The sequence below is a fragment of the Rattus norvegicus genome, chromosome 5 (assembly GCF_036323735.1).
Source record: "Rattus norvegicus strain BN/NHsdMcwi chromosome 5, GRCr8, whole genome shotgun sequence".
Classification (NCBI taxonomy): domain Eukaryota; kingdom Metazoa; phylum Chordata; class Mammalia; order Rodentia; family Muridae; genus Rattus; species Rattus norvegicus.
The window spans coordinates 115,795,136-115,822,600 of record NC_086023.1 but is presented as its reverse complement, the minus strand read 5'-3'; the positions used below and the strand labels follow the sequence as shown (position 1 = coordinate 115,822,600).

General features: G+C 41.5%; 1 protein-coding gene and 1 long non-coding RNA gene across 19 annotated transcripts in view; one reads left to right on the top strand and one right to left on the bottom strand.

Annotated features, from left to right (window-relative positions):
• Fggy (FGGY carbohydrate kinase domain containing) overlaps positions 1-27,465 on the bottom strand; it is a 387,141-nt gene that overhangs the window by 79,113 nt on the left and 280,563 nt on the right. For 11 of the 12 annotated variants that reach the window (XM_017593260.3, XM_017593261.3, NM_001013932.2 and 8 more), the window contains 3 exons: positions 25,028-25,089; positions 17,154-17,301; positions 5,880-5,954 (listed from right to left, as the gene is read on the bottom strand). In XM_017593260.3, the coding sequence (XP_017448749.1) occupies positions 5,880-5,954; positions 17,154-17,301; positions 25,028-25,089 (285 nt within the window). Of the gene's footprint in view, positions 1-5,879; positions 5,955-17,153; positions 17,302-25,027; positions 25,090-27,465 lie in introns of those variants that run through there. The other variant, XR_010066354.1, reaches the window with a different exon arrangement.
• LOC103692418 (uncharacterized) overlaps positions 1-27,465 on the top strand; it is a 113,946-nt gene that overhangs the window by 7,325 nt on the left and 79,156 nt on the right. For 2 of the 7 annotated variants that reach the window (XR_010051926.1, XR_010051923.1), the window contains exons 3-6: positions 8,342-8,481; positions 8,579-8,696; positions 9,000-9,390; positions 12,173-12,234. This is a non-coding gene — a long non-coding RNA (uncharacterized LOC103692418). Of the gene's footprint in view, positions 1-8,341; positions 8,482-8,578; positions 8,697-8,999; positions 9,395-11,308; positions 11,878-12,172; positions 12,235-27,465 lie in introns of all 7 variants that reach the window. The other 5 variants (XR_010051925.1, XR_010051922.1, XR_010051920.1 and 2 more) reach the window with 4 other exon arrangements.

Below are 27,465 nucleotides of genomic sequence, written 5' to 3'. Positions count from 1 at the left end.
TGTTTACTTTTTATATCATTTTAATTCTGTATGGGATTATAATAAAATTATACCAATTTCCCCTTCAAACCTTCTGATATACCCCTCCCTATCTTTCAAATTAATAGTTTCCTATTTTATTAATTGTTCTTACACACATATGTGTGTATGTGAGATGTGAAACACACACACACACAAACACACACACACACACACACACACACACACTGAGGCGGGGATGGGGGAGTAAGGGAGGGGGACAGGGAGAGAAGAGAGAGAAAAACCAAAAATAACAACCTCCAGCAACAAAACTAAGAAAAAATGCAAAACCTTTGGCTAGCAAAAGAGGAAGAGAACTAAAACTGCCTTTAAATGTGTTCTAATCATGAGGCCTCTGGACAAGCTTCCATTCCCAGCCAGTCCTTAGTGAGCTGGCATGATCTAGAGGCACACACTATGGTTGGCTCTGGGCCAACCTTCTGCTGTATTCAAGCCTTCTGCTGTAATACCTGTAATATCTTCTGGAGATGCGCTATCCCCATTCCCACCTTGTTGAGTCTACTATTTACTCAGTAACTCTTCTATGGCTTGAGGAGAGGATCCTATCTTAAGGCTATCAAGTGAATCTTAATGCATAATTTGTAGTTTGGGTTTGACTATTTAAGCAGCTGTGACCATAATTTTCGGGGGGATGTTCAAAACCTAGGCGCTCAAAATTCCTAATTTATTTGAGGATTAATTTTTTTAAAAAAGAGATAAACTATGACATGGCATTAAAAAGGCAGTCATGGGGTGATGTTAAGAAATGACTCTGAAGAAAAATGAGGAGAATATTTTTAGTGGACAGGGAGGTCTTTGAATATTTAGTTTTGGGAGACGGCAATGCTGTAGGTATGAGGATGGGAATGAATTGCTGGGTAGATGGGGAAGGAGGTCAGGGAACATAATGGGTTACAGATCCTGACGACCCAAGCATCTTAATGAATGGTGAATCAGCCATGGAGAGACAGGGATGGAGAAGAGAAATGAGCTTATATTATAGTTTTTAGTAAAAGTGAAAGTGTTATTGGGAAGTTGGTATTTGATGTATACTGAGGCAAGAGGAATGAGGTCATTGGCCCAGGTGAGAAACAAGGTTTGGGACCCCCACAGCGAACTGACCTAGTGTCAGGCCCTGAGGGGTCAGGTCTAGGTAAGTGAAGTGCCCCCGAGATAAGGGTGCCTACAGGGACATCTTCCCTGGCCATGGGAGTGCCTCCAAAGAAAGGAGGAGCAAGAGGGTAATTTAGGGCCAAAGGATATGACAGCTGCATTGGTTTATAATAAATATTGAGGCACTTGGGCTGGAACAAAAGGCTCAGCAGTTACAATAAAGACGTCTTAAGAATTTGTCGAAGCTGCCCAGGAATGGTGAAACATGAATTTAGTAAAATGTGGGCCTTCAACAATATCTATGGCTACATTGTGTTTGCAAGATGAAACATGTAGCATACAACGTGATGCCTTTCCTAGTGAGTATTGTTCACTCTCTCTAGATGTTCTTCCTTTAGTTTTGGGGACATCATGAACTCCAGGAAAAACAGTCACACAGAAAACAGAACTTATGCATAACATCAGAAGGTTAATAGATGTTCATAACTCCATCATGGATTATTAGAGGACCACTGGTTGTAGGTTACTTTGATCTATTCTAAAGATTGAAATCTAAATAGCTGAAGGCATGAGCTTTCATTGACATTAAGAAGCCCTACCTCATCTGATGGGCAGTTCACCTATTTCTTCTATCCAACTGAAGATTCCATTCTCATTTACTAATGGGATAAATGATTTAATATTCATTCAGTTGCATGTGGATTGCTGAAAATGGTCAATGAAAAGAAATAAAACATATGTCCTGTGACATGGCATGACACAGTACTGTATCCCTTAGAAGCTCCCAACTGCTGGTACTTGGAAGTGCTTACAAAAGAGCTCTTCGGGCTAGGAGGTTCAATGGGTGCTCTGCTGCACATGTCAATGTCATCTCTAATTTTAAGACAAACTAGAAAACTGAACATCGTTAACCCACTTGGACCATGTGATTAGCAGGTCTAAGACTGGGGTCATTGGGAAGCCCATTACTGGGAAAGGAAAGGAAGGACATGAACAAGAGGCACTCCCTTCAGTGTGTGACAGCCTGTCTCTCATTTCCCACTCTGGCAGCTCTTTGCAGGGCTTTTCCTTTAGCGTCCCAGACTCTACTGTGAGACGATACACCCTCTTGAAATGCCCACCAAAGGGCTTTGTGCGAAAGTGCTTCTGTGCTCACCTTTCTGGAAAAAATGTTTTCATGGAGAAATTTAAATTAAAATTAGGCAATTCCAAGGGGACAGAGAACCAAATGCAAATCAAGAGACTTCAAATGCAAATAGTACTTTTTAAGGGTTTATTCTGAAAGGAGAACTACAGACAGACAAGCTGTGGACTAACCAAGTGGCTGACAGGTCTTTCAAAGAAACCAAGCAAGAGAGTTTACTGCATGGAGAGCTTTCACATAGTCCTGAGCTAAGGTTTCTTTCTTTAACTTCATTCCATGGCTACAGAGTGCCAACCATGGATATTACGATAGAGAGGAAACTGTTTAACTTATCAATAAGGAATAGGTGCTAAAGCAATATTCAAGAAGAAGGAAACATTTTTTCCCAAGATGAACATTATGGGAAAATATCTGTTATCAAAATGCTTCATTAAAATGCACATTTTTGCCTAGAAAATCAGTACACTCAGATACTTTTTCAAACAGATGGAACCCCTCCCAAATTTAATTGACTCTATAATAAAGCTTTATCAGGAAATCTGTCTTAAAATGTCTTCCCTGCATGGAATTATAAAGGTCATTAAGACAATAGACAGAAAAAATAGGATCGCTTTAAATGTACGTATGGTCCATTAAATATAAGATTGATTTCCCAACTGTGTTACTTGAGAAAACAAAGCTGGCTCTTCCTCCCTCCTCTCCTGCATGCATTATTAACTTTAATCTTCTTTTGCATTCCTGGGCTTCCTGCTGCAATGTTCTTACCAGGAGAAGTACCCTGTGAAAAAGATTCCGGGCCAAATCAATGGCGTTTTCTGATATGTGTTAAGTAAAAGCTGCTTTGGGAATGCCTGAAAACTTATTTCACTCATGTAGCTTTTATGAAAAGATCAAAGCAAATCACACCAACAAAGTAGAGAGAGCAGGGGCTGGGGCTGAGATGGACACAGGTTCTCATTCCAACTAGTGTGCACTTGCTGTAGGACCCTGGCAAACAGCCTGCCCTCATCTCAATGGAAGATTTCATCTTCTATTCATGTTCTCCATGTTGATAGCTGTCAGAACTGTCTGGCTATTTGTTTGCCTCCTTCCTTTGTTTGCTTGTAGTTTCCATGTAGAAAGCAGTTTGGTTGGTTTCATTGAACTGGTCAAGGTATTAGACAAGAGGGAAGTTGCTTAAGGGAGAAACGCTCTGATCTGTAGTCTACAGGAGCTGTGTGGCTGAGTGGGCAGGTTCCATATGCCTCTGCAGTGGCTCTGCAGAAGGGATGGTACTCTAGTGACCGGGGAGCTCTGTTCTCTAGACACAGGTCACACCTGGGTAAGTATAAGTACTATCAGAGCATTTGTGTTGGTGATATAGATAAATATGCATGTATCCATTTAAGAGAATAATACTATAAAAACAGCTGTTAAAAAATAGCGACTGTCATATATCTGCATAGCATTAACAAGCAAACCAAAAATTTTTGGTTAAAGATAGAGATAGGCTCAGAGGTAGGGTGCTTGCTTCACAGGGTAAAAGTCTTGGTTCAATCCCTAGCATAACCAGTACTGCCACCACCAGTACAAATAATAATAATAATAAAATCATCATCATCATTATCATGGGTTTAATGATGAATAACAGTGTTTAAATACAAATTTATTTTTTTCCTTTCTGAAGCTTTTTTTATCATCATGAGAATTTTGGTTTCTTTAAAAACACAGAATATAAGAATATGTTTTAGTTTTAATCTCAGGTGTGAGACAGGGGCTGCTTCAGATTGTCTATAGCAGCTGACTATGATTTGCTTTGTACTCTAGTAGGGAGTGCTTATGCCAACTGCAGAAAGTTTGTATAACTTTGTGACATGTGGAATTCTGGGAACTCTTCAGAGACTTGTATAAATGTTAGGGCCCCGAGAGGTGGTAGGTTTTTGGTTGCTTGAATAATGTTGGTTGAGGTTCATTAAGTACTCAGGTGCAAAAACAGAAGGAGGAAGAGAAGGAAGAGGAGGAGGAGGAAGAGGAGGAGGAAGAGGAAGAGGAGAAGGGGAAGAAGGGGAAAAAGAAGAAGAGGAGGAGGAGGAAGAGGAGAAGGGGAAGAAGGGGAAAAAGAAGAAGAGGAGGAGGAGGAAGAGGAGGAGGGGAAGAAGGGGAAAAAGAAGAAGAGGAGGAGGAGGAAGAGGAAGAGAAGGGGAAGAAGGGGAAAAAGAAGAAGAGGAGGAGGAGGAAGAGGAAGAGGAGAAGGGGAAGAAGGGGAAAAAGAAGAAGAGGAGGAGGGGGAGAAGGAGAAGGGGAAGGAGGGGAGAAGAGGAGGCAGAGGAGGAGGAGAAGGAGGAGGAAGAAGAAGAGGAAGAGGAAGAGGAGGAGCAGGAGGAGGAGGAGAAATAATTAGATATCCTGATGGCAAAGATTAAACTTTGTCCTACTGAATGCAATGCCCCTAATTACAGCCACCCCCTTTCCCATCTATCTCTTTTTCTCTCCTTTCTAGTGTTAAGGTTTGCAAAGGAGGAAGAAGAGGTGTGGAGAAGTGTGGGAGAAAAAAGAACCCACAAAGTAGTCAAAGAATGGATACAAAGAATAATTATAGCAATTAGTAATAAGCTGGAATGATGGCTCAGTGGTTTTGAACATATGTTAATCTTACAGAAGACATGAATTCAATTCCCAGCACCCACACTGTGCAACTCCCACCACCTTTCATTACATCTCCTAAGTCCAACACCTTTTCCTGGTTTCATCACATGTGTCCTACATAGCCATAGTCATACACATATAAATAAATCTAAATCATAATGAACCATGGGTTTAATGATGAATAATACAAATTTAGTAAATTTATTTTTCCTTTCTGAAGTTTTTTTTTTAATTCTTTTTAAAATTCACAAAACCACTGCTTTATTCTTGGGTTACAGGCCTACTATAAGATGATGATCTCTATGACCCACTCTTGTGGATCAGCTTCTAGACCAGAGGTTCATGTGTGACATGTGTGATCGTGGGGCATTAGAAACCCCTGGCAGCCCATCTGTGGAGCACTGCTGCACAAGAAGACCTCTTAGGCAATGCATGAGCTCCTAGGGTTTGGTTTTCATGTTGAACTTCACTTTAAGAACCTCTCAAATTTCAGATTCTTGCCTTAGTCATTCTGAGCTGTTATGTAAATCCCTAACTACCCCAAACCAAAATGTTTCTAGGAAGGTTTAAAATTGAAGGGAACCATATAACGAAATCTTTTATAAAGAGAACTATAGTATGTAATGTATAAAAGCAAACATTCTTAATAGCAGCTTTCCAACTGCGCATGTTCTGGGAACCTGCCTCTCTGCTTTATTGAATTTAGAAGATATGAGACAAGTGACAAGCATTGATGCTCAAAGGCTTCCCTTTCCATTGGCCTTCATTTCTGTGGTCTATCATGGAGGCAGGTGAGAACCCTTGTCACCACTGCTGTCTGGACAAGCAAACAAGTCTTGTGGCAACCCCTCTTCTAATTAAGAAACTGCCACAAAATCCTTGTGGTGCCTCTCAGGAACCTCGTGGCTCAGAACATATCAATAGCACAAAGTTTCATTCTGATTTGCTTTGTTTTGGAAATTTCACTAAAGCATCTTACAGCAATGGCTTGAATAGTGGCCAGGTAGAGGACGGCAAGATCATCAAGATCCCGAGACAGCGTCAGCCCAGTGACCTACAGGGAGGAAGAAAGGAGAAGGATGAGGGACCAAAAGCAGCTGACATGCATATAAACAGCTTCTGGGGACTGTGAGCATGCTCAGACTTGCTTTCTGGCTGCAACAAGTTCATATGCAAATCCCTTGCTTTGTGGGCTAAACATGGAATGAACTAAATTCTTTAAACTTCAGACTCGAGAGAAAAAAAATCCCTTCCCTATGCCAAAAATATTCTTTATCCTCGGACTGAACCAAACCAAACCAACCAAAATTAAAAATAAACAAACTAACACATAAACAAACAAGCCTCTCATAAGATTATATTTGATAGTTTTAACATGAAATTATATGTGATTAAATGAGTTATAAATAAGTATCTTCTGTGGCTTCTACAAAATAGAAAATGGCATTTTTCTATAAGATGCCTGTGAATTCAGTTTCTGTCAGAACTTAATGTAACAGGACCCAAGGGTTACTGAGGGTAAATAATATGTCTCCTACAAATGTTATACCTACTGGAGATAATTTAAAATCTATGGTTTGCGAAGCAATCCCATTAAAATCAATCAGAACCATATGAGCAGGTCAGTCTTCCTAAGACTGCAAAGATGAATGGACTCTGGGTGTGGTACAGTCAGTCTGTTCACAGCCCCTTTCACATCTCTGTGTTAGTGTTCTTGTGGGATCTTTAGAGAAAGTACAGGCTGATGTCATCTTCAAGCTTGTGGGCATCAAAGGAGAAACTGATCTACCTTAGATCAGTTTCACTTTAGAAAAAGAGAAACTGACCTATGTGCATGCGTGCTTCTGATTTACATGTGTCCGTGGACAACTTTTGGAAGCTGATTTTCTTCTTTGACCATATAGGGTCCTGAGGATCTAATTCTATTTGTCAGACTGGGTGGCAAGTGTGTTCCCTGGATGAACGCCCTCACTGGGCCTCACGTTAGATTTTCACAGTATGAAAACTTATTTATGTGCTATAGGTGGTATGGACTGAACAGTCTTGAACTACATACAGCAGGTGTGAATATGTAGTCAGCAACAAGGCTGAGTGAGTGGTCTGCCAAACACCCCTGGCCTACCTTTCAAGCCTTATTTGGTTGCTCTCCAGACAGGGTATTCTATTGCAGGGCATAGACATCATTTTTTTTTCTTGCTTTCTCCTTTACTTAGTTTGTCAAACCTTTTAAACTCCATCTGCTTTTGTCTTCTACGCTCTTCTGTCCCTTAATCTTGTGATTCCTGCTCATTGAGAGAGCCCATTCGTAACTGTTCTCTACAGTGGAGCTAGCATGATTCTTCTTCTTTCCACCTGATCGCATCATTCCCTTTTAAAGTCTAGCACCAGGAAGATAAACTGAGGCATAAGAATTAAGAATTCAAGGTCAGTTTAAGCTAACTAGTGAATTCAGTGTAACTGGGACCACACAGTGAGACTCTGTCTCAAAAACAAACAAACAAACAAACAAACAAACAAACAAACAAAGTTCCACTCTCAGAACTCCACCAAATAAAATACTCTGGTCAATGTTTCCATGTTACCTTGGCACTAGAGAGAGAATGAAGTCTGTGCAGATACGGCTTTCTGGACAGATATGGCCCCCACTAACCCCTGCAGTATCTACTCTTACTTTCCCCATGAATCATGCCATGTTCCCACTGTTCTGAATCTTTCATGCATGGACGTTGTTGCCTTATTCTTGACTGAAACCTGAGTTACCAGGTAAAAACTACGTCTTTGATACTGACACACAGAAGATTGAAACGTTATGGATCAGTGCAGAAAGGAATTCTGAGACCCAAACTACTAATGTGAAGAAGTAGGCACGAAGCTATGCCTGAGCTGGTGGCAGCTCAAAGCCCCCACCCCAGCACCATCCTGCAACTGAGGGCTTTGTTCCTTGAAACAATGTCTGAGACTTCTTATATAAAAATAAATACCAGGCCAATAGCTTTGGATCCTTTCCACCAGCTCATAACTCAATCATCCCGTTTAAACTAGTCTATGTCTTGTCAAGTAGTAAGTTACCTCTCCTCAGGGTTTATTCTTCTGTTTGGATCAGCCTTTGGATAAATCTTTCCTGCCTCACTATTTCCAGGAATCTTCTCTCTCTGCCAGTGTCCTGTCTTCTAATCCTGCCTGAGCTCATTGGCCAGAGGATTTTTAGTGACAGTACATAATGCTTCTACATAGTGCATAAAGATTCTGTCTATATCATTCTTTCTCCTGATGTCTGATCCTTGTATAACAATAGTTACTGCTTGGATGCTTAAATATTCTCAGATATGAGAGGATATTTGCTTCATAGCTTCAAAGGAAAAGGAAATCATTAGACATGTTGAGTAACTTACTTGATGTTCGTAATTCCTAAGTCCCCACTCTTGTCCTTCCTGATCCTAGGAGTGCTTCTTATGAGACTGGGGTATAAACAGCTTCTAGAAACTCACAAAAGTCCTTGTGTAAATGAAGACAAGCTACCCTTGGTGGCAGAATAAAGTAGATGCAACCTTGCCACTGGCCAGCTCCAGTGAATACACAGGGTAAGCCACCTTACAGCACAGCATGCAGAGGCCTGGGTCGTGATCATCGCTGATAGACATGTGGACACTTGCTCACCCTTTGGTCTTTATCTAACAGGGCAACTGACCGTGCTGTACTTTAGGGCTCCCTTCTGGACCTGGGGAGGTAAGTTGCCTTCTCCAGACAGCACCTGGAAGTGGATCAGGCTATGGTCACCTGCATGGATGAACCACAGGTGGGTGTACAGGACCAAATCCAGGAAATGTGTGATGGCAGGTAGGGTGTGGGTCCATTTTGTGTATCTGGGCATTTCCTTATCTATAGTCAATAGGTGACTTAGTTTTTATGTGGTAATGTGGATAATATAGCTCATCTGATATATTTCTCAATTACTAAAAACATGAAGATGTACAAGAATATGACATAACTGTATGTAATTTTTTAATAATTAGTAAATACACATAAGAGTTTCCAAAAGCCATTAGTGTTTAAGCGAAAAGATCTCATGGCCCTTTCTGTAAATTTCTTGTGCTTCCAGAGAAAAGGGACATTTTTGAGAGGGAACCTCTAGAAACTACCAGTACGGTAATCAATGGCCTAAACTTTAACCTGACAGCAGCTGCAGCAAAAAGAGGACACGTTAGCTGCAAATAGCTCTCCTGAAAGGGGAAACAACATGGTCATTTAAAGAGACAACATCCTTCTTGGGAAGGAGTCCTAGACATTTATTGCCACTGTCTGGCACATCAACAGAGAAGCAGCGAGCACAGCTCCACAGCAGCCTCCTGCATTCCTTCATGCCAGCGCCAGGGCTACAGCTGCATGAGAATGAGTGAGAGACATTTCTCCCTAAAGCAAAGAGACACTGTGATTGGGCCTTGATAGCTCACCTCACATGTATGTGCACACAACAGAGGAGCAGCTGTCCAGTAAGTAAGTCCATTTCATTCTCTCAGTTCTGCACTGGCAAAATCAGTCCAAGATGGTACTACCTATAAAATGTCTGCTATGTGGACCACTCAAGAGGGTGAAGGAGACTTAGAACAAATTGTTATGAAAGGTGAATGCCTAGGAGTGCCAGAGATACTGTGTATATGTGTGTGCATGTTTGTGTATGTGTGTGTATGTGTGTGTGTATATGTGTGTGTGTGTGTGTGTGTGTGTGTGTGTGTGTGTGTGTGTGTACATTTGTACTGGTTTCAAAAGCTGGGACAGGCCAAATGAGCTATATGGTTCAGCTGAAAGCTGACAGATTTCGATGATAAGAGGAAGTTGAAAGGAAGCATAAATGGAGAGCGTGTGCTGATAAATATGTATTTGCCTGTTTTGAAAGTTGAGGTGAGACAGTCAAATGTGAGGCCCATGGGAAATTTGTGATGGTATGCACATTTTATTTCTTTTGGCTCTTGTGTAAAAGGGGCTTCCCACCACAAACGTGTTTGATGAAAAAATTATTATGAATATTGTATGAAATTACCTTCGTGCTACGTATATAAAGTATTCATAAAATGTGGATGAAGTTCAACTTTGAACTTGGGTACTATCTACAAAATATCACATTAGATACATTCAAAGAGTCTAAAAGTAAAATTTCAAAGTCTGTTTCAGATAAGGACTAGCAATTTAATAATTATAGCAATTTAGTTATACTTTTCTTTCCAGTTGTTAAAGGAATAAAAATTATTGTCTATGTTAGTTACAGAGGTGCTGTAGGAAACATTTCTCTAAGGGTCTCTGAAAACTGTCAAAGACTGGAGCTTGGTGAGGGCTAGTAACACTCAGGAATGAACTGGATGCCCTTAAGAATCCAATGGGGGTTCCAAACACTGTTTCCTCACTCAGTAAGGAAGGCAGTTGGTGGGGGACATCAGAGAAAATTCTGTAGAGGACTTCTGGGGGGAAGAGAAGAACTAGAGAATGGAGACAGACAGAAGCCTGGGAGGATCAGTAACTGTGGGAGTCCAGGCAGGCAGACGCTTAACACTGCTTAAAACCCACCAAGACTTAGGAAATGAAGACATATGTACCAGCACAGCATGGGAGAAAGAATTAGAAAGATTCCTCTCGTCTGATTGTGGAAACACTGATCTATACTCAGCTGTAAAGAAACTGGCAGAAACAATCTGTCACTAGCCAGCTGACCTTAAATGGGGTGATTATCCTGATTTATCACATGGGCACTGAAAAGCAGAAGAGAAAGGCAGAAGAGCACCCCGAAGAGACAAAAAAAGAGGAAGGCAGAGGTCAGAGGGCAGGAGACAGAAATGAAAAGGAGGAAAGCTCAAAATATGATGGCCTTACTGGCTTTGGAGGATAGGCAGAAGGTAACCAACGAGCCTAAGAGTGCAGGAGGGCATCTAGAAACTGAGTGGGAATCCTGGATGCCCAAAGGGAAACCAGGTTCCCAGTCCTACCTCTGCTGGAATTTGGATGGGATGGAAAGTGTATTTTCCCAGAGCCTTCCAATAGGAGTCTCAGCTTTTGGCCATCTGAAGACTAGAGCACGGAAACCATGGGAAAGGGGCATCTTGGACATCTGAGGTGTGGAACTGTGAAAGGATAGGTATACACTGCTAAAGTCATGCGGTAGTGAACACACATATTAGAAGGAAATGCTGGGATGACACTCTCCCAGTGACCTTCTTCTACCACTGCTTAACTGATGGGACACACTGGCACTTCTCACCTTTGGAGGCTCAGCGGAAGCCATTTTGATGTGTACATGCACCAGTTCCCAAAGTGGCTCTGTACAAGTGTTCTGACCCCTGCATATGGAGTGGTTCTGTGTAAGTGTTCTGGCCCTGCTTTCAGTCTCAGGACAACCTGGATCCCATTTTTGGTCCCTAGGCTTTAGCTCTTCTTGATGTTTCTCCCCTGGACCACTGCAGAAGAGTCTACATGATAGCCCCCAGGCCTGTGACACACGAAAGGATTAGCAACTCCTCCAGCTGGTCTTCTGGATGTTCACCTCAGCGTCTGTTAGTTCCGGTCAGTTCTGGACTAACTTGAAGATACACAACTGGCTGGTGAAGATTCAACAGTCACATGTGGAATCCACACACGGGCCATTAAGCAGACACTCTAGAGTCAGTCACTGCTTGCAACCCACAGTGTGCCTGCTGTTTAGCAAGCATCTCTCATTAAACAGTGACCTTGGAAAGATGCCTGGGCCACTCCAGCTGCATTTTGAACTGACTGACCTCCAACAATGAACCTGCCGGTGTCACATGCTAATGTCCTTTTAAGCTAAGATGCCAACACCAGAGTGACTTCACAATACACAAATACACACGTTGTGTATCTTCAAAGCAAGGAAGAGCCACTCAAACGTCCAATAAGGATAAAAACAGCCACACACGAAAAAATAAAAAAGAAGATGAAGCCATTCTTTGTGATGTTTAGCTACATCTGCTCTGGTAAGCATGTGTCCAACCCATTTCTTTACTTCTAACGCAAGCACTGCTTTTCTTCTCCTCTTCGTCCCCTCTCCCCTCCTCCTTCTCTTCTTTGGAGCTGGCAGTGGACTCTCTAAAACCTGAGGATGTCCTTGTATTCCTGAGTCTCTTGACTCCACCTTCCTAGCTCTGGGATTATAGGTACCAGCTCACCATGCTTAGCTATAAGGCAGCCTTTCTTTTATTTTAGAAGAAGCTATAGAATCACAAACGTTCTCACACAGATTACTATTCACCAAGAATCTGTCTCTTTTAGATAATGATGAAGACAGCTCTAACTCGTATCCGTTTTACTTACCAAGAGAAACAGAGAAAAGGGTAAGTATCTACTTGATGCAGATCTATCTCCTCCCCACCCCTAGCCTCCAGCATCACTTCTGCAGCTGTGCTTGTCATCAAAGGGAAGACGACAGCTGGCCCCATGGCAAAGAGAAAAGTGATGCCAGGAGGCAAAAAAAAAACTATGTTCCTGAGCTTGATGGGATGTCTGGGTCCTGTCCTGCTCTTGTGAACATCAGCTCTGAAGTAGAAGGGAAACATACAACCAGGAACTGCAAGTATTCTTGTAACCCGGACAGTAAGGCTGAGAAGGAAGGCTCAACTCTTACAAAGAAAAGCCAGGCCCAGAGTGACCCTCAAAGACTATAGTTAGAGTAGAAATGGAGCATGACTGACAGGTTGGTGCCAAGGGCAGCATAGCAAGGACTAGGCTGAGAATGCTCAAACCTAATCCACCAATGTGGACTCCCTTTTTGTAGTTCTCAGCGTATTTAGCAAAATTCAGCACTATGCATATGTCATCTTATGAATCAAAAACAAAAACAAACAAACAAACAAATAGCCAATAAGATTTACACTTCCCTTAAAATGTCAGTCTTTCTTGCCTCTCTAACCTTGAGAAGCTCACTGTTCCTCCTCGACTGTCAAAGAAAGACTGGGATAACTGTTTGACCTTAAGGACTCCCTTGGGTACCTATAAATATATAGGCTACTCACAATGTGCTTTTCTAATACAGTAAGTTTAAAACACAGACACACACACACACAGACACACAAAGTCAACAGCAGCTTTGATATTTTTTTCAGCCTTTGTTGGTTTTGATGCAAGTTTTAGTTCCATTATTGCAGTTTTAGTTGTCTTGTGGTCATGGTCATTTCCTTTCTTTCATTTAGCTGTCCATTTATCCTAACTTACACAAATATATGCAATATTTTTGATGAATATGTATGAATTTCCCAGAATGGACTCTCAGCCTCCTTAACTGTGTATATGGATTTGCTTCTTTCTATTTACAGATACACCCCAGTTTGTGTGTGTGTGTGCGTGTGTGTGTGTGTGTGTGTGTGTGTGTGTGTGTATTGTGTTTATATTTGAGAATAAGATATATAGATATATATGTATATACAAATACACCCCCCTCCCCACACACATACACACACATTTAGCATGGGTATGGAGGTCAGAGACAAAGTTAAGGACTCAATTTTCTCCTTCCATTGTGTGAGTCCAGGGAGTTAAATTCAGGTCATCAGGCTGACTTCCGCCCTGCTCAGAGAGCCATATCACCAGCCCCTTTCCTCATCCTTCCTCTAAGTGTTGGCTCTAGTCCATGGATATGCAAAAACAAAAACAAAGTAAAAACAGAACAAAAAACAAAAAACAAAAGAGATGAAAACAAAATAATATTGTTTACATCAAGATAGTAGCTAGCATTGACGAGGCCTTTGCTGCATGTTCAAAGTGCCATTTCTTGTTTCCAGTATGCCACATTATTTTTCCTGTGAGTTCCCCCTGTAAGGGAACTCTATGTCTGAATTTCCCAGAATGTACTTTCGGCCTCATTAACAGCATATGTGGATTTGCCTCTTCCTTTTTTCACACAGACCCAGGTTAGCAGGAGTACAAAGACTTTTCTTTGCATATCTTCACAGGGCTGAGGTAGATCACCACAGCCTGGCATACAGGTGAGACTAACCTTTCCTCCAAATCCACAAAACTACCCCAGCTCTTCAAAGGAAGAAAAGAGATACTGACAGGTAGAGACCTTGACCCCATCTGCTCGTGGCCTGTTCATTCTGTCTTGTTCAACATCAGCAATGTCCAGAGGTTGGGGATCCTATCTGGTTACTCTGACACTTGCTACCGATTACAACGGAAACATTGCTAAGTACACTAAAATCACAGCACATTTTAATTTATTTGGACATTAGCAGTAGTATTAAATATTTATCATATATATATACTCACAACCAGAAACCACATGATAATTTGCTACTAGGTAAATTGTTGATCTGCAATTTTTTCCTGGAGCAATAAAAGTCCATGTACCACGAATTACCATTAAGTAAATACTCAGTACTTAATATGTGCCCAGAGGAAAAATTCTGGAGCCCAAAGAACAAACTCCTTGTGCTTGTGATTCTAATTGTGTTGCCTTAACAATGCCAGTTGCTCTTCGCATGTTACCAAGTGCTTCTCCCTACCCTTTTTAAAAGTATTCCACAAATATAAGAATTATTGCACTTTTTGTATTGATAGCAGTGCTTGGCACTCCCTAGTTAATTAAATTTCTGTGAAAGTGTGCATGGTAAATGTGTACCAGTGTTTGTGGGTGCACACAGATACCAAAGAAAGGCATCAACCTCAAGTGTCCTGCTGTCACCCCTTGCCTATTCTCTGAGGCAGTTTCCCTGAGCCTGGGGCTAGGATATTAGAAAGTAGGCGCCACTGATCTTTCTGTTTCTCTATCCTATAGTTCTGGATTTGCAGCCTCCTTGCTTATGGTCACACCTACCTTTTTAAAAAATATGTAAATACTGTGCATTTCAACTCAAGTCCTTAAGTCCTTTGGTCTTTTATTTCATTGCGATGTGTGGACAGTAAATGTTTCGGGGATGAATGCCTGAGATTTAGGACCAGCAAAAGGATAAAGCATGCAGTAGTAATGTGGACTCTATCTAGAACATGAGTTAGCAAAAAACAGTGCACATTCAGGCAGAAGGATCGAACACAATTTCAGAATGATTTCAGAAGGCAGGTTTTTTCTGATGCTATTCAAAAGCGACCTGGAGAGAGCACGTTGGGCTGTTAGAATTGCTTTTCTTCCGTCTTGTCTGGCCCCCTTTATCCCTGTACTGTTGTTATGCAACCTCATATAACAATACCTGCCATACTCCAAGCCCAACCAAGGACAGTTATAGAGGGTGAGGGCTATTTAGAAACATCAAACAAGGGGAGGTGTGTTTATAGGATGGGAAAACTCCTATACAAAGCAAGCCCGACAGGATGTATGGACATAACCAACATAGCCAGGCCCCTGTTTCCCTAGAAGACCCCTGTGCTGAGCATAAGCTTCCTCATCTAATGCAATGGTACTCCATTGGCTCCTGGGCATACTCTGCATTTGACCAAGCAGATTAGGATGTCCTAATGCTGGGGATTCTTAGGTCTTTGGAAGCCAGGCTTGATTTTAAGAAACAGATGGAATAAATCCCCAGCAACCAGGGTATCTGACAGCCTGACATGCTGAGTGCTGAGGCTGAGTCTGACAAATGGTAGTCAGGGCAGTTCTCCAGTCTGTCACTTCAGAGCCACGATCATTTTACCACTCGGCCTGGCTCTGTTTAGGGGCCATCTTAGGAACTGGTAAAACCACATCTTGAGCATCTTTCACTAGGTTTGGCTTCTGCTATTTGTCTCTCTTGTTAAGACTGTCATAACTTTTCTTTTTACTTGTATAAGTTGAATTCCTTCCTATCCTACAGTTTGCCTGTGTCGATTATCAGAAAGCAGAAAGTATGGCTGTGTCTACTTTTGATAGTTCTCTACTGCCTCCTTGTTTGAATTCAGAGGCCCAGCTCACCGTGTATTTCATACACATGCTTCATAGGTTCCAGAACACATTCTGACCTGTCCAGTTTCCTTGTTTTTCCATGACTTTGTTTTACAAAGAGTTGATTTGTGGTCAACTATGTAATAAAAATGATGTTCTGAACTTCATGGAGGCATCATAAAACTATTTAAAACAATCTTAATGAACCTAACCACAACCTTAAATTCCTGAAGGCCTGCTCACCGTTAACATCCCTCCTGAATGTTAGTGGCGTTTGCTCACAGCCTAATTCTCACTTCCCATTTTGACTTTCCTTATACTCCCCTTCCTGGGCTTGGCATTTATGGTTTCTTATCTGGCCTCTTAGAATTCAAAGTTCTCTTCTTCTCTAGATTTAACTTGTTTCGTTCATCGCCAAGCCTGGCTCTCAAAGTTCCCACTAGCCGACCTCCTCCCAGCTACAGATCCTACCTGGCTTGGAAGTGCTATAACCTCATTCAGGTGTGAGGTTGCCTATCTAGTTCCTCCTCCACTCTCCAGCATGGTTCACAATCTTTGTACGGAAAGTTGCCTTAAATATTCTTAAGAGCAAAGAGTATACACATACACGGAGGGATCCATGGCTCCAGATATATAGCAGGGGACAACCTTATCCCATCTCCGTGGGAGGGGAGAGAGGCTTGGTGCCCCAGCGCAGGGGGATTCTAGAGTGGTGAGACAGGAGTGGGTGAATGGGTGGAGGAGCACCCTCATAGAGGCAAAGGGGATGGGGGATGGGGGATGGGGGAGGATGCGATGAGGAAGTTTGTGGAGGGGTAACTGGGAAGGGGGTATCATTTGAAATGTAAATGAATAAAATTATTAATAGTAAATAATAAAAATAATAGAGCTGACTTGATCCCCCAATATTAGTTATTAATTATATTTTTAGCTCAAGTTAAATATGAAACTCTGAAATTCGCTGTGGGCTCAGAACAGCTATGGCTCACAGGCCAGCCAATACTTAGCTTCAGGAAGTGGGACCATGGGTGGTAATATTTACCACTGAGGTAGCGGGTGCCCTGGAGACAGAGATGGAAAACATGACTATGAATCAATGTAAATGTAAAGATGACATAGGCAGGACTTTCAGCCCCACCAGGGCAAAAAGACGCAGCAGTAGTTGAGTACAGGAAATACTAATTTGAAGACACTCTGAGTTGGCTTGGAAACAACACTGGCTAGCAGGTCTTTCAGGAGAGCAGCAGTAACTGGACCTTACCAAGGCAACTGAGAAAAGCCAGCTCTTCTTGGCCACCTTTCCTCAGTTGTTCCCTCTTTTCTTTTCTCCTCACTTTGTGTTTTCCAAACTTTGTAACCCCTTGGCTGGCCTTCACCTCAGTGCATGGACTGGCTTTTACTTACCATGCCCTTCAGAGTCAGATCTGCTAAGGGAGACCGGTTGCCATGGAAATCTGGCCAAACATGTAAATCAACAGTGAGGAAACCCACAGGCTGTGCCTTCTTAATCAGATCCAGGTGACTGTTCAAATATGCATATATACTCTGGCATCTGGAAGAGAAGTGGATTTTGATTTTAAAAGGGGTTAGGGTTGAAAAACAAATTATTCTGCAGAAAGAAACCATTTGCACTTCCATATCAGACCCAGGAAAGAGAACAGGGCTTTCAAAATCTTCAGCAAAGCAGCTACTTTTGTATGGAATTAGGCCCATACTCTCAGAACACACTGTCCTCGCCACACCAGGGCAGCATGTCCCGTGGAAAGGCTTGGAGTCAGGAGACCTGGTCAGACACTGGCTTCACTCCTGGTAGGTGTGTGAGCATGAGACAGTTATTCCAAGCTCTGGAACTATCCTCTTCTCATCTGTAGAAACATCCCATCATCTTTGCCCAAGTTACCTCATAGGGTTATTAGGAAGATCTGAGACCACGTATGCAAACATGCAGCATTCTGTAAACCGTAGTGCAATATGGCACACATGCAAGGGATTTATTGCAATCTGTCTTCCTAACTGTAAAAATGATGAAATGACAAATAGAGATAAATACATTCTCCTGGATCCAACGAATGCCAGTCATGCACACAGCAAGGATCGAGAATTAGACATGTGATTCAGAACCACGCCTTGCAATGCTATTGTGGAGGCTTTTCCATTTATACTTCAGTTGATTGAGTTTGTAAAATGGAGAATTGGGATGACCCCCTTAGTCACTGACGTTAATCAGGTCAGAAAGACGATGAGTGTGGGAGTAAAGACAGTGCTAGTTTCTGTTACTGTTGTCTGCCGTGGCCATGGTGAGCCTCTCTGATCTCCTCTTTCCTGTTTATAACGTAGTATTATACTTTCCTCACTGGGTTGAGTCTTACTGCATGACACAAAGATGACGCTTCAGTAGCTGGGGAATCTCTGGAAAATGCGCCTTCCAAAGTTCTGAACCAATGATCCCAAAGACGGACCAGAAAACATCATAGACATAAAGCATGGGGAATGCCCCCGGGAGATTAGCATCTAGATTACTTCTGCCAAAATTTGTGATTTGCATTTTTAAAGTGCTTTAGAAGAAGTGACTTCTAGTTTCAAAAGCTTCACCTAGTAAATGACCGCTTTTGCAAATGTCAAAAAACACTTAAAAACTGGAACTGTTTTTGTGCTGGGGATTAAACCCAGAGTTTTGAGAATGCCAGCCAAATGCTTAACCACTGGTCTATAAACCCAGGTCCAGGGAAATTCTTTTAGTGAGTAAAAAATTATATGGAATTCATGTGCAAAATGTGTAGAAAAAGAAAACAACTTGGTGTTTGCACACATGAGAGTACAAATTGATGAACGTCTGTTTGTAGCATCCGCAGAGCAAAGGGAGTACTACCTAGAGTGAGGGCTTTGCTGCAACCCTTACTGATATCTGCAGTCCATGCCTTTAGTTCTAGCAGGGGGAATACAATATTAATGGGGAAAAGCCCAATTGTGATTTGCGCGCCTCCTGCCATTCCTGGAGCATGCGCCAAGCTTTCACTGTGGTCCAGGGAGGATGCAGCACTAAGATCCTTTACAGAAGGAAAAGTCCTTTACCATAGGGAAATGTTCACATGACCCCATCCCCACAATTATAGAATATAGTATCTATTTCAGTTATTTCAGTTCAGTTTTAGGAAAGGGCCCTCTGAGGCATCCACAGAAGGGAAGGACAGAACATTCCCATATGATCACATCCTGGCATTCTATCTCCTAGCTCTCCCTGGTCTGACTCAACAGGAACCATATTTATAATAGAAAGCTCAAGAACAACCTTTCTCATCAGAAGTCAAGAGTCTGCACTATTTCTAATCAGTCTCCCCTTAGGAAGGGCATCAGTGCTCTTAGGGTCTAATTTTTTCTTTAAAGAAGTGAATGCCCATAAATCTTCTCATTTGCCTTTCAAGGAATCTCAGAGTGGGAGTTTGGCTTCAGACATCTGGGTCAATAGAATCTCTATGCCTAATGACTATTGATTCGTCATTGTCCCATTTACTGAGGGTCTTTGCAAACAGAGAGATTCATTTAGCCTCCATGTATGTGGCCACTCATACACAAATGTGATCCCTGGGGGATGGGGCATATGCTTACCCCTCTGACTCCTAACCTCCTCGCAGCTGCGTGCTTATCCTTTGAATGCAGTCCTTCCCCTACATGCTTTTCCAATTATACCTTACCACGTGTGCTATCTGAGTATATCATTCAAAATGAAGTGCACTTGGAAGACATTAAAATAACTAATGCACATCATCATTCACATAATTTTAACCTTGCATGATACTGTTTTTGGTTTTGACTTTGTTTCATTTTGTATGTTTTATCAATTCTTTCTCAAATGGCAGTCTGCTCTCTTCCAAGCATAGTAACCATAATCCCAATTGGATTGTCCTCCCTCCAAACATGAATGCCAGTCTCATATATCCTGTCTCAGAGCGAGCCCCACTGGGGACGACACAACATAGTCTCAGCAGCCAGAAGGCAAATTCATTGGTGAGCAGGAATACTAGGACTCGCTGAGTCCAGGCTACTCTTTTGCAATGCGATTCAGTAGTCTCTATCTTACACAAGGCTAGGAAGATTCCATGCAGTGTCTGTGCCCTAGGAAATGACAGGTCATTAACAAGTAGTTCATCTCCTTTGCGGTTACAGATTTTATTTCAGGTCGAGTTGCTTAGAATCTTAAATGCAGATACTGCCCTTAACCACTCAAATCAATGCATGTTCCAGGTCCACAGGCTTCCTTTCTCATTTGCTTTCTTCCTTCCAGCACCAGCACGCTATTGCTTCAACTTTTCTAACCCCTCTCCAGATCAATCTCTTCTGCTAGTCCTTGAAATATACAAGTTCTTCCACAGTCATGCCTTTGGTACCGTCTTATTTTGTTTATGATGACCATATTCAGAAGCCAAAAGTAAGAATACATGTTGTGGCAATAACAGCAACTACAACACCAACTACACCAGCACCACCAGCACTACCACCACCGCCACTGCCGCCACCACAAGGAAATCACGGAAAGGAGCGACCATGCTATCAGTCTCCAGTCCCTTCTCCTCAGGTATCTGCTCTTCACAATGTACTGACACTCATTTTATACCACTTCACCCCGTCTTTGTCATTTGTTCTCTTCCTTAAGTCCCCAGAACAATCTATTATTTTTAATTTTTCTAATCCTTCTCCAGCTTAATCTCCTTTTTGCTAGTCCATTAAATATACAAGCTCTTCTCCTAACCTACCTTTGGTACCTTCTAACTCTATTTACTCATTTACATCCCTGCTTTCCTTTTACTACCCCAGTTATCATCTAATGCTGATATGGTCCAAATACATATTCTCATCTCCCTGACCCATAGCAGTCATCATTTCAGAGTCACCTTGGCTATCATCTCAAAGCCCTGTTGTTGGTCATATCGCCTTAGCTACCTGTGCTGAACACAGCTTCTGACTCCCTTGCTGCCTTCCTTCAGTGCAGCTTTGTGTGAGGGCAGTGGGGATGACTTTAGTGTTTCCAAGAATTTTTTAACTGCATCTAGACGTGTCACACCAGAATAACAGTGAACTTGAAGAAATTGATTCTCAGTGGCATTCCATAAGGAACCAATGTGATCAAAAAACAAAACAAAACAAAACAAAATCCCTGAAACAAAAAACAAAAAACCCCTGAGTTACACTAAATGAAATTCCAGAAAATTCAGGGAAAGCTGAGAGCCTCCATTCCACTTGCATCCAGTAGCAGGGCCTTCACAGCTGGCTGCTGCAGAAGACCTAGAGACTTTCTGGTCTTCCCATGTGGAAGGGCCCTCTCAAGTATCCTGGCTTGTTCTGTCCCTTCCTTTAAGGTCCTACTGCAAGGACAGCATCTCCTGTTGTCCCAGTAGTCTTTGCTTTACATTTCCAAAGTTACCACATTTTTTATTCAGAATTTATCAATTTCAATATATATGCATTTGTTATACTATATGTGAATGCTTATACTCATATATATGAATAATTTCAACAAAAGCAGGCTTTTGTTTTTTCTCTCATCTATCATAAGTGTTCACAATATATGTTATACCCAACAGATCTAACCTTGGCTCAGGTGTCAACCTTGATATATCAGGCCAACATAATCTACTACAAGGTTTGCTATCACCAGGACTTGATTCTGTGACATTTTAAGTTTAGCTTCTATAGGAATCAAGCCAAAGAGAAGAGCTGAAACTGCGCTCAATGGCAAGCAATCTGTCTAGGAGGTGAAACACCTGGATGTCTGACTGCACGCTTAGAAAGATGGTTGCCAGGTACATGTATGAGCACATCCAGTTTGTTTACTGAATTTATAAGCTCTCAAGACATTTCTATGGGAGATGGGGACTAAAAGGATTATGGTAGATCAGAAGGATCTGTTTATCTTATACTTGTTTATGTATATTTGTTCCTAGAATTTCAAACAGGATTTGCTGAAGCTAAGCTATGAAGGGAGGTGTTCTGTTTTGGTGTCTTCAAAAGGTCCCAAGTCACAGCAAGGAAGCCTATGGATTTTTCCTCTTTTGTGAAAAGACAACTTTATTTTAACAGAGTTCTGTGCTTTTCATTCTAAGACCTAAGGAATGAGAGCATTGTACAAAATAGATCTGGTGTGATAAGATGATAGCAATAGGAAGGTAGAAGAAAACTAATTTTATTCAATAAATATGTATGAGATTCATCAAACTACAGCAAGAAATGAAGTCAAGAGCATCGTTAGGATTACTCTGGAATGGATGGCAAAGCAGTAAAAGACCGCCAGAGAACTAGCTGTGATGAATACTAATGTTGCTGGAATTAAAAAAAAAGCCCATCTTGGAATGCAAGGAGCAGGCATGACAAAGGGAAGGCCTAGGAATCCCTGAGGCCACACGCTGCAGAGAATGTGAGAAGTGAGTGTCTTGTGCATTTACCAAAGCACGAGTCACTGAAAAACATCAATATCAAATCTTTCATGGAGTTGAAAGTGGTAGTGTTCAAACTACAACAGGCAAAGGAGAAGAAAATGACTAAATGAAGACCAAAAGTATCCCAAAGTTGTTGGAGAAATTTAGCTTTAAAGAATAAGAAGAACAGGAAAGCAGTGACACGAGGTCAACAGGGTTGAAGTCCAGGTCTAACTCTAGGCTGAATTCTAGAAATCTCTGATTTTCAGGTTGAGTTTGCAAGCTTATCACATTTCCCCTTTTATCTAATTGCAGCATAAACTGAAATGAGGATTCCCTGCCCTATAGAAGAATGTTCTAGAAGCTATTTTCCATTGAAAGATCTAATTATTCTGTTTCTATTGAGCATTAAATATTTACATATTGATATCCCTGAGGTATGCATCAATATTACACCTGTAAGTAAATGAAGCAGGCAAGCACTGTTGTGGCTTTATGAGATTATAGTGGAGTCATAGAAAGACATCTGTGGCAGGCAGAATTGGCATATGAATCAATATCTCTAATCCCAGGCCCAGCGTTATTACAGTCGCACACACCTGTCACGAGAAAGAAGGCAGGCATCTGGGAATGACACCTTTCTCTTCATCAGTGAGGAAAAGGTGTAGTCGTCATTGTCAACATTCAGTTAAAAAAACTACTTGCTCCCAGGAAGTGGTGGCTCATGCCTTTAATCCCAGCACTTGGGAGGCAGAGGCAGGTAAATTTCGGTGAGTTTGAGGTTAGCCTGGTCTACAGGGACAGCCAAAGTAGTTACAAAGAGAAATTTTGTCTCAAAAAACAAAACAAAACAAACAAACAAAACCAAAACCAAAGAAACAACAACACCCTTGCCATGTATATCAACTCCTTAATGTCAAAATAAGTTCTCAGAGTCTGAGGCTAATCACCCAATCCTATCCCATGATAATACACATCATAGTTGGTATTTGAATTTAGATCTAAATTCCAAATTTGGTTCCTCCCCCCCATTCTCTCCCCCCCCCTCCCTCTCTCCCTTCCTCCCTCCCTCCCTCTCTCTCTGGTAGTTGACCATTAAAGTCCTTTACTTCAATGGAACCAAGTGATGAAAAGAACTCTAATTATAGAATGTCATGCACATCAAATATATCATCAGCAAAACCTGATACACAATCCCAATGTTGATTTGAAGTTCGGAATTCTTGTTCAAGGTTATAGTATGCCAAAGCTGTGGTGGATTGGTTTTAATGCTGTGTTAATTCGTCTCCTGAAATCACGTAGGAACCTGCACATTTGCACTGAGGCTCCCTGCCTCTAATTGGCTCTGGTTGAGAAATAAAGTTATCAGCAGCCAATAGCTGGGCAGGGAGACAGAGGCAGGACCTTTCGTTTTTCTGAACAAGAAACACAGGAGAGAGAGAAAGACAATACTACCATGGTGGGGAAGCAGGAAGATCAGGCAGGAGAGCTGCATTATACAGACTAACAGTGATGTAAATCCAGGAAAAGCAGCCCCAACAGGGTCCAGGGCAGTAAAGATGAATTATAGATTAAGTATTAACTCAGAAATATTGGAGGGGAGTTTGTTTTAGCCACATGGAGTTAGGGAGTGGCCCAGCCACTGCTCTGTTCAGACATATTTAAAATAAGGCTATTCGTGTCTTGCATTCATAAATCCAAAACATTAGGAGGCACGCATACCAACCAGGTAGTTTAGGGCAGATCAATGGACTACCGCTTCACTAAGCCAAGGAAAGCACCGGTTGCTGAGAGTACACGGTATAAGCCTTCTTAGTTGTCATGACATTGCCATGACTCCTAGAGGAAGGCTTGGTAATACAGCTCCTTTTCTATACCCTGGGAGCACAGGATTCTAATAACACGTATGGAATTATAGCATTATAGGTAAGCTATTCCTTTGTGATACAGAAGGAATGGTTTTACTATTTATATTTCATTTTGTCCATCCTATCACAAGTATACATCCTGCTGTCTTCCTGTCTGCTGTCTGTCTGTCTATGTCTACCATCTATCTATCTATCTATCTATCTATCTATCTATCTATCTATCTATCTATCTATCTACCTATCTATCTATCTATCCATCTATCATTTATCAACTATCTATCATAATATACATATATATATATAATTTACCTTTATATCTGATCAACCATCTATAAATTTTCTATCTAACATTCTTTCTTCTAAACACGTTCTGAGGCTATGAGGCCTTCTCATGATTCTATGAGAAAGAGTGATACAGAAACATTTATCCAGAGGTGTTATCTTTTTCCATCCTATTCCCAATCCCATTTTTAACCATCCGTTTCCGAGTCACACTCTATGAGAGCCAAATTTGTTCATTATCTAGCTTACTTTTCCTATAGTTCTTTTGTACACGTGAGTTAACATACAGTGATTTTCTTGTTCTCCTCTGCACTCCGTCTTACTTCATATATCTCAGAAGCCACTGTATATTACTTACTATTCTGACTTTCACAGATGAAGTAGGAAACTGAGTACCTGTGCATGTCCACACATCTACCAAGGAGGCAAGCTGGGCTGGAACACCAAGAATTTATGATCAAAAATCCAGACACAGTCATCTCCATCAGGGTTGCTCATCCATGCAATCTGTGTGTGGGAGTAGTTTCTCTGAGTTTTCTTAGATCATTCTAAAACAAACTTAACAAATGTATTTTCAAAACCATCTGGGTGATTATCTTAAGTCCTGCCAAACATTTGCATTGTCCATAAGCTCTGAGAAATCATACAACTTCTGAAAACGAATGCCTCTCATACATTCACATAGAAAAGCCATGACGGAAACAGTTGAAGGAGTTACCTGGCTGTGGCCTTGGCTTGTAGTTCAGGAAAGGCAGGATGGCTCTGCACCATGTGATCTATCTAAATAACACAAAAGAGGTGTGTCAGTTTCACAATGTCTTTATCCTCAAGGTACACACACACACACACACACACACACACACACACACACACACACACACACACACTCATGCTTTGTTCAACTCTTTGTCCATAGAGAATCTAAGTACAAAACAACAACAAAAAGATGCTCTTGCTCTCTTGCTCTTGCTGTCTCTTCTCTTCGCTGCTCTCTTGCCCTCTCTCCTTTGTCCCTTCTCTCCCCATCCCCCCTTCCCTCCATGTGCTCATAGCAGGCCTTTACTTATCCTCCCTTCTACTCTTCTTCTCCAATCATTACCCCTTCCCACATGGAAAACAAAAACAAACAAACAAAAAAACCACAAAATCCCAAAAATCATAAATGCAAATATATGCATTATTTTAGAAATGTAGCTTTCTTTTTTAGTGCAGGAGCCTTGGAATTATACAAAATTTAGGAGGAAGAGTAACAGCAGATGGGACTCTTAATGCTAAGCTGGTCATAGGAAGTAGCCCTGCCCTAGAAAATAGATTGAGAAAAGATGGGTCAGTTAAAAGGACAAAGGTTCTTGCTTGTGGAAAGAACTAACTGTCTCTGGGTTACTTTGTTTCTCCCTCCTAATCTAGGCTGCCACTTCTAAGCAGCCTAGAACCAGCTGTGCCTTCCCTAATGCAGTCTTTGAGGTAGGGAGAGAGTGAAACAATGATGATCAAGTCCCAGCTAAGCACAGATAAGAAGCCAAGAGACCCCACCCCCACCCCTAAGCTGTTGCAGGGGAGAGCAGGGAAACTCTGCTAGGGCAGGAATGTCTGAATTGTTCAGATCTTATCTGGACTACTATGTCTAGGATTTAATTCCTAATCCCCCTGGTGGCTCTAAAGAAAACATGTAATAGGCCTGGGAACATCAATGCTTCTCAACACGTCTCTCTGCCTGCTCACTAATCTGTGTATTTCTGAGTGTTTACTTCAGTCTCCTGAAGTCTAAAACATCCATTTGGAAGGAATTATTTTCAATCAGTCTTGAACAGACTGTTTTGGCCCCATAGAAATTGAGTGTTTTCTTTAAGATCCAGGGCTGTGAATAAAGAGAGCAACATTTTTTTCAGAGACACAGAGGCCAGGTTCTGGTTCTGCACCTCACCGTCTTTGTGTTTTTGAAAGAGTCACTAAGCAGCTCTGCACCCCAATATTCTTCTTCATAACCAGCTCCGTTTTAAACAGGATTCCTAGGTCACATTAAGAAGATAAGAAAACTGGGGCTTACAGACTGAAATTAGAGAACTAACTTGTCTTGGGTCACAGGGTCAAATCTTGGACTCAAACTGTGGTCTCTGACAGCTAATGTTCTATTAGTAACTGCTATGCTGTGTGGCCTAATAAAGTTGTAGGTTGAATGTAAATTAGTGAATTCTATCAGAAGCAATTTTATGGAAATTCTTCAAAATACCAAAGAAATTGGTCATTTAAAAAAACATGCAGTTTTGCAATATATATTTTCTCTAAGTCCAATTTGGGTCACTGTTAAGGCATATCCTACATATCTGTCACATAGCATTGTTTCTTCTAAACACGTTATGGGGCTATGAGAGATCCCCATGGTTCTGTAAGAAAGGATGATACAGAAACATTTATCCAGAGGTATTCCCTTTGTCCATCCTGTTTCCAATCCCATTTTTTTACCATCTGTTTCCTATCCATACTCTCTGAGTAGCCAATCTTGATAGTTTTTTAACAGGCTACAGGCAGATGTAAAGATAAGGCAAATCTTCACATTCGATGCTAATTTTATGGGAAGCACATTAGGAGTCACAAAGCAAATATTTAAATGAACTTCCAGTAAGACATGGAGGTCCTTTTATGAATGCAGTTACTTAGTGTTTATTGAATGCTAAATAAACTAGGACATGTGCTTAGATTCTGAGGACAGTGAGATGTATACACACTATACAAAAAAGTACATCACCATGAGTAGGGAACCAGTCTTTTGGTAATTATTATTAGAGAGGCATGGAGATGGAAGGAGATAAGGATGTAAAAAGGAAGGCAGTCGGGTAGCCCACACAGCACATACATACTTCTGAAGCAAGCACGGGATGAATGACTTGCTTATTATCAAGACTCTCTTCCCTGTGCCCACCTCTGCCAAGTGGGGGAATCTGAGCCGGATCTCAGAGTATAGTAGGGGCAAAAGAAATGTCCCTGTGGAACCAGAACAAGTCTTTTGCCTCTATGGTAAGTTTAATCATTGATACTACCTTTTGGCCCATGAGGCATTTGGGTTTTGACATTTGATCTGGCAGAGAGAAACCACAAAAGACAAGAAATCCTGAGACTGGAGTTTCCAGACTGTCTTAAAGCCTGCTCTTGAAGAAA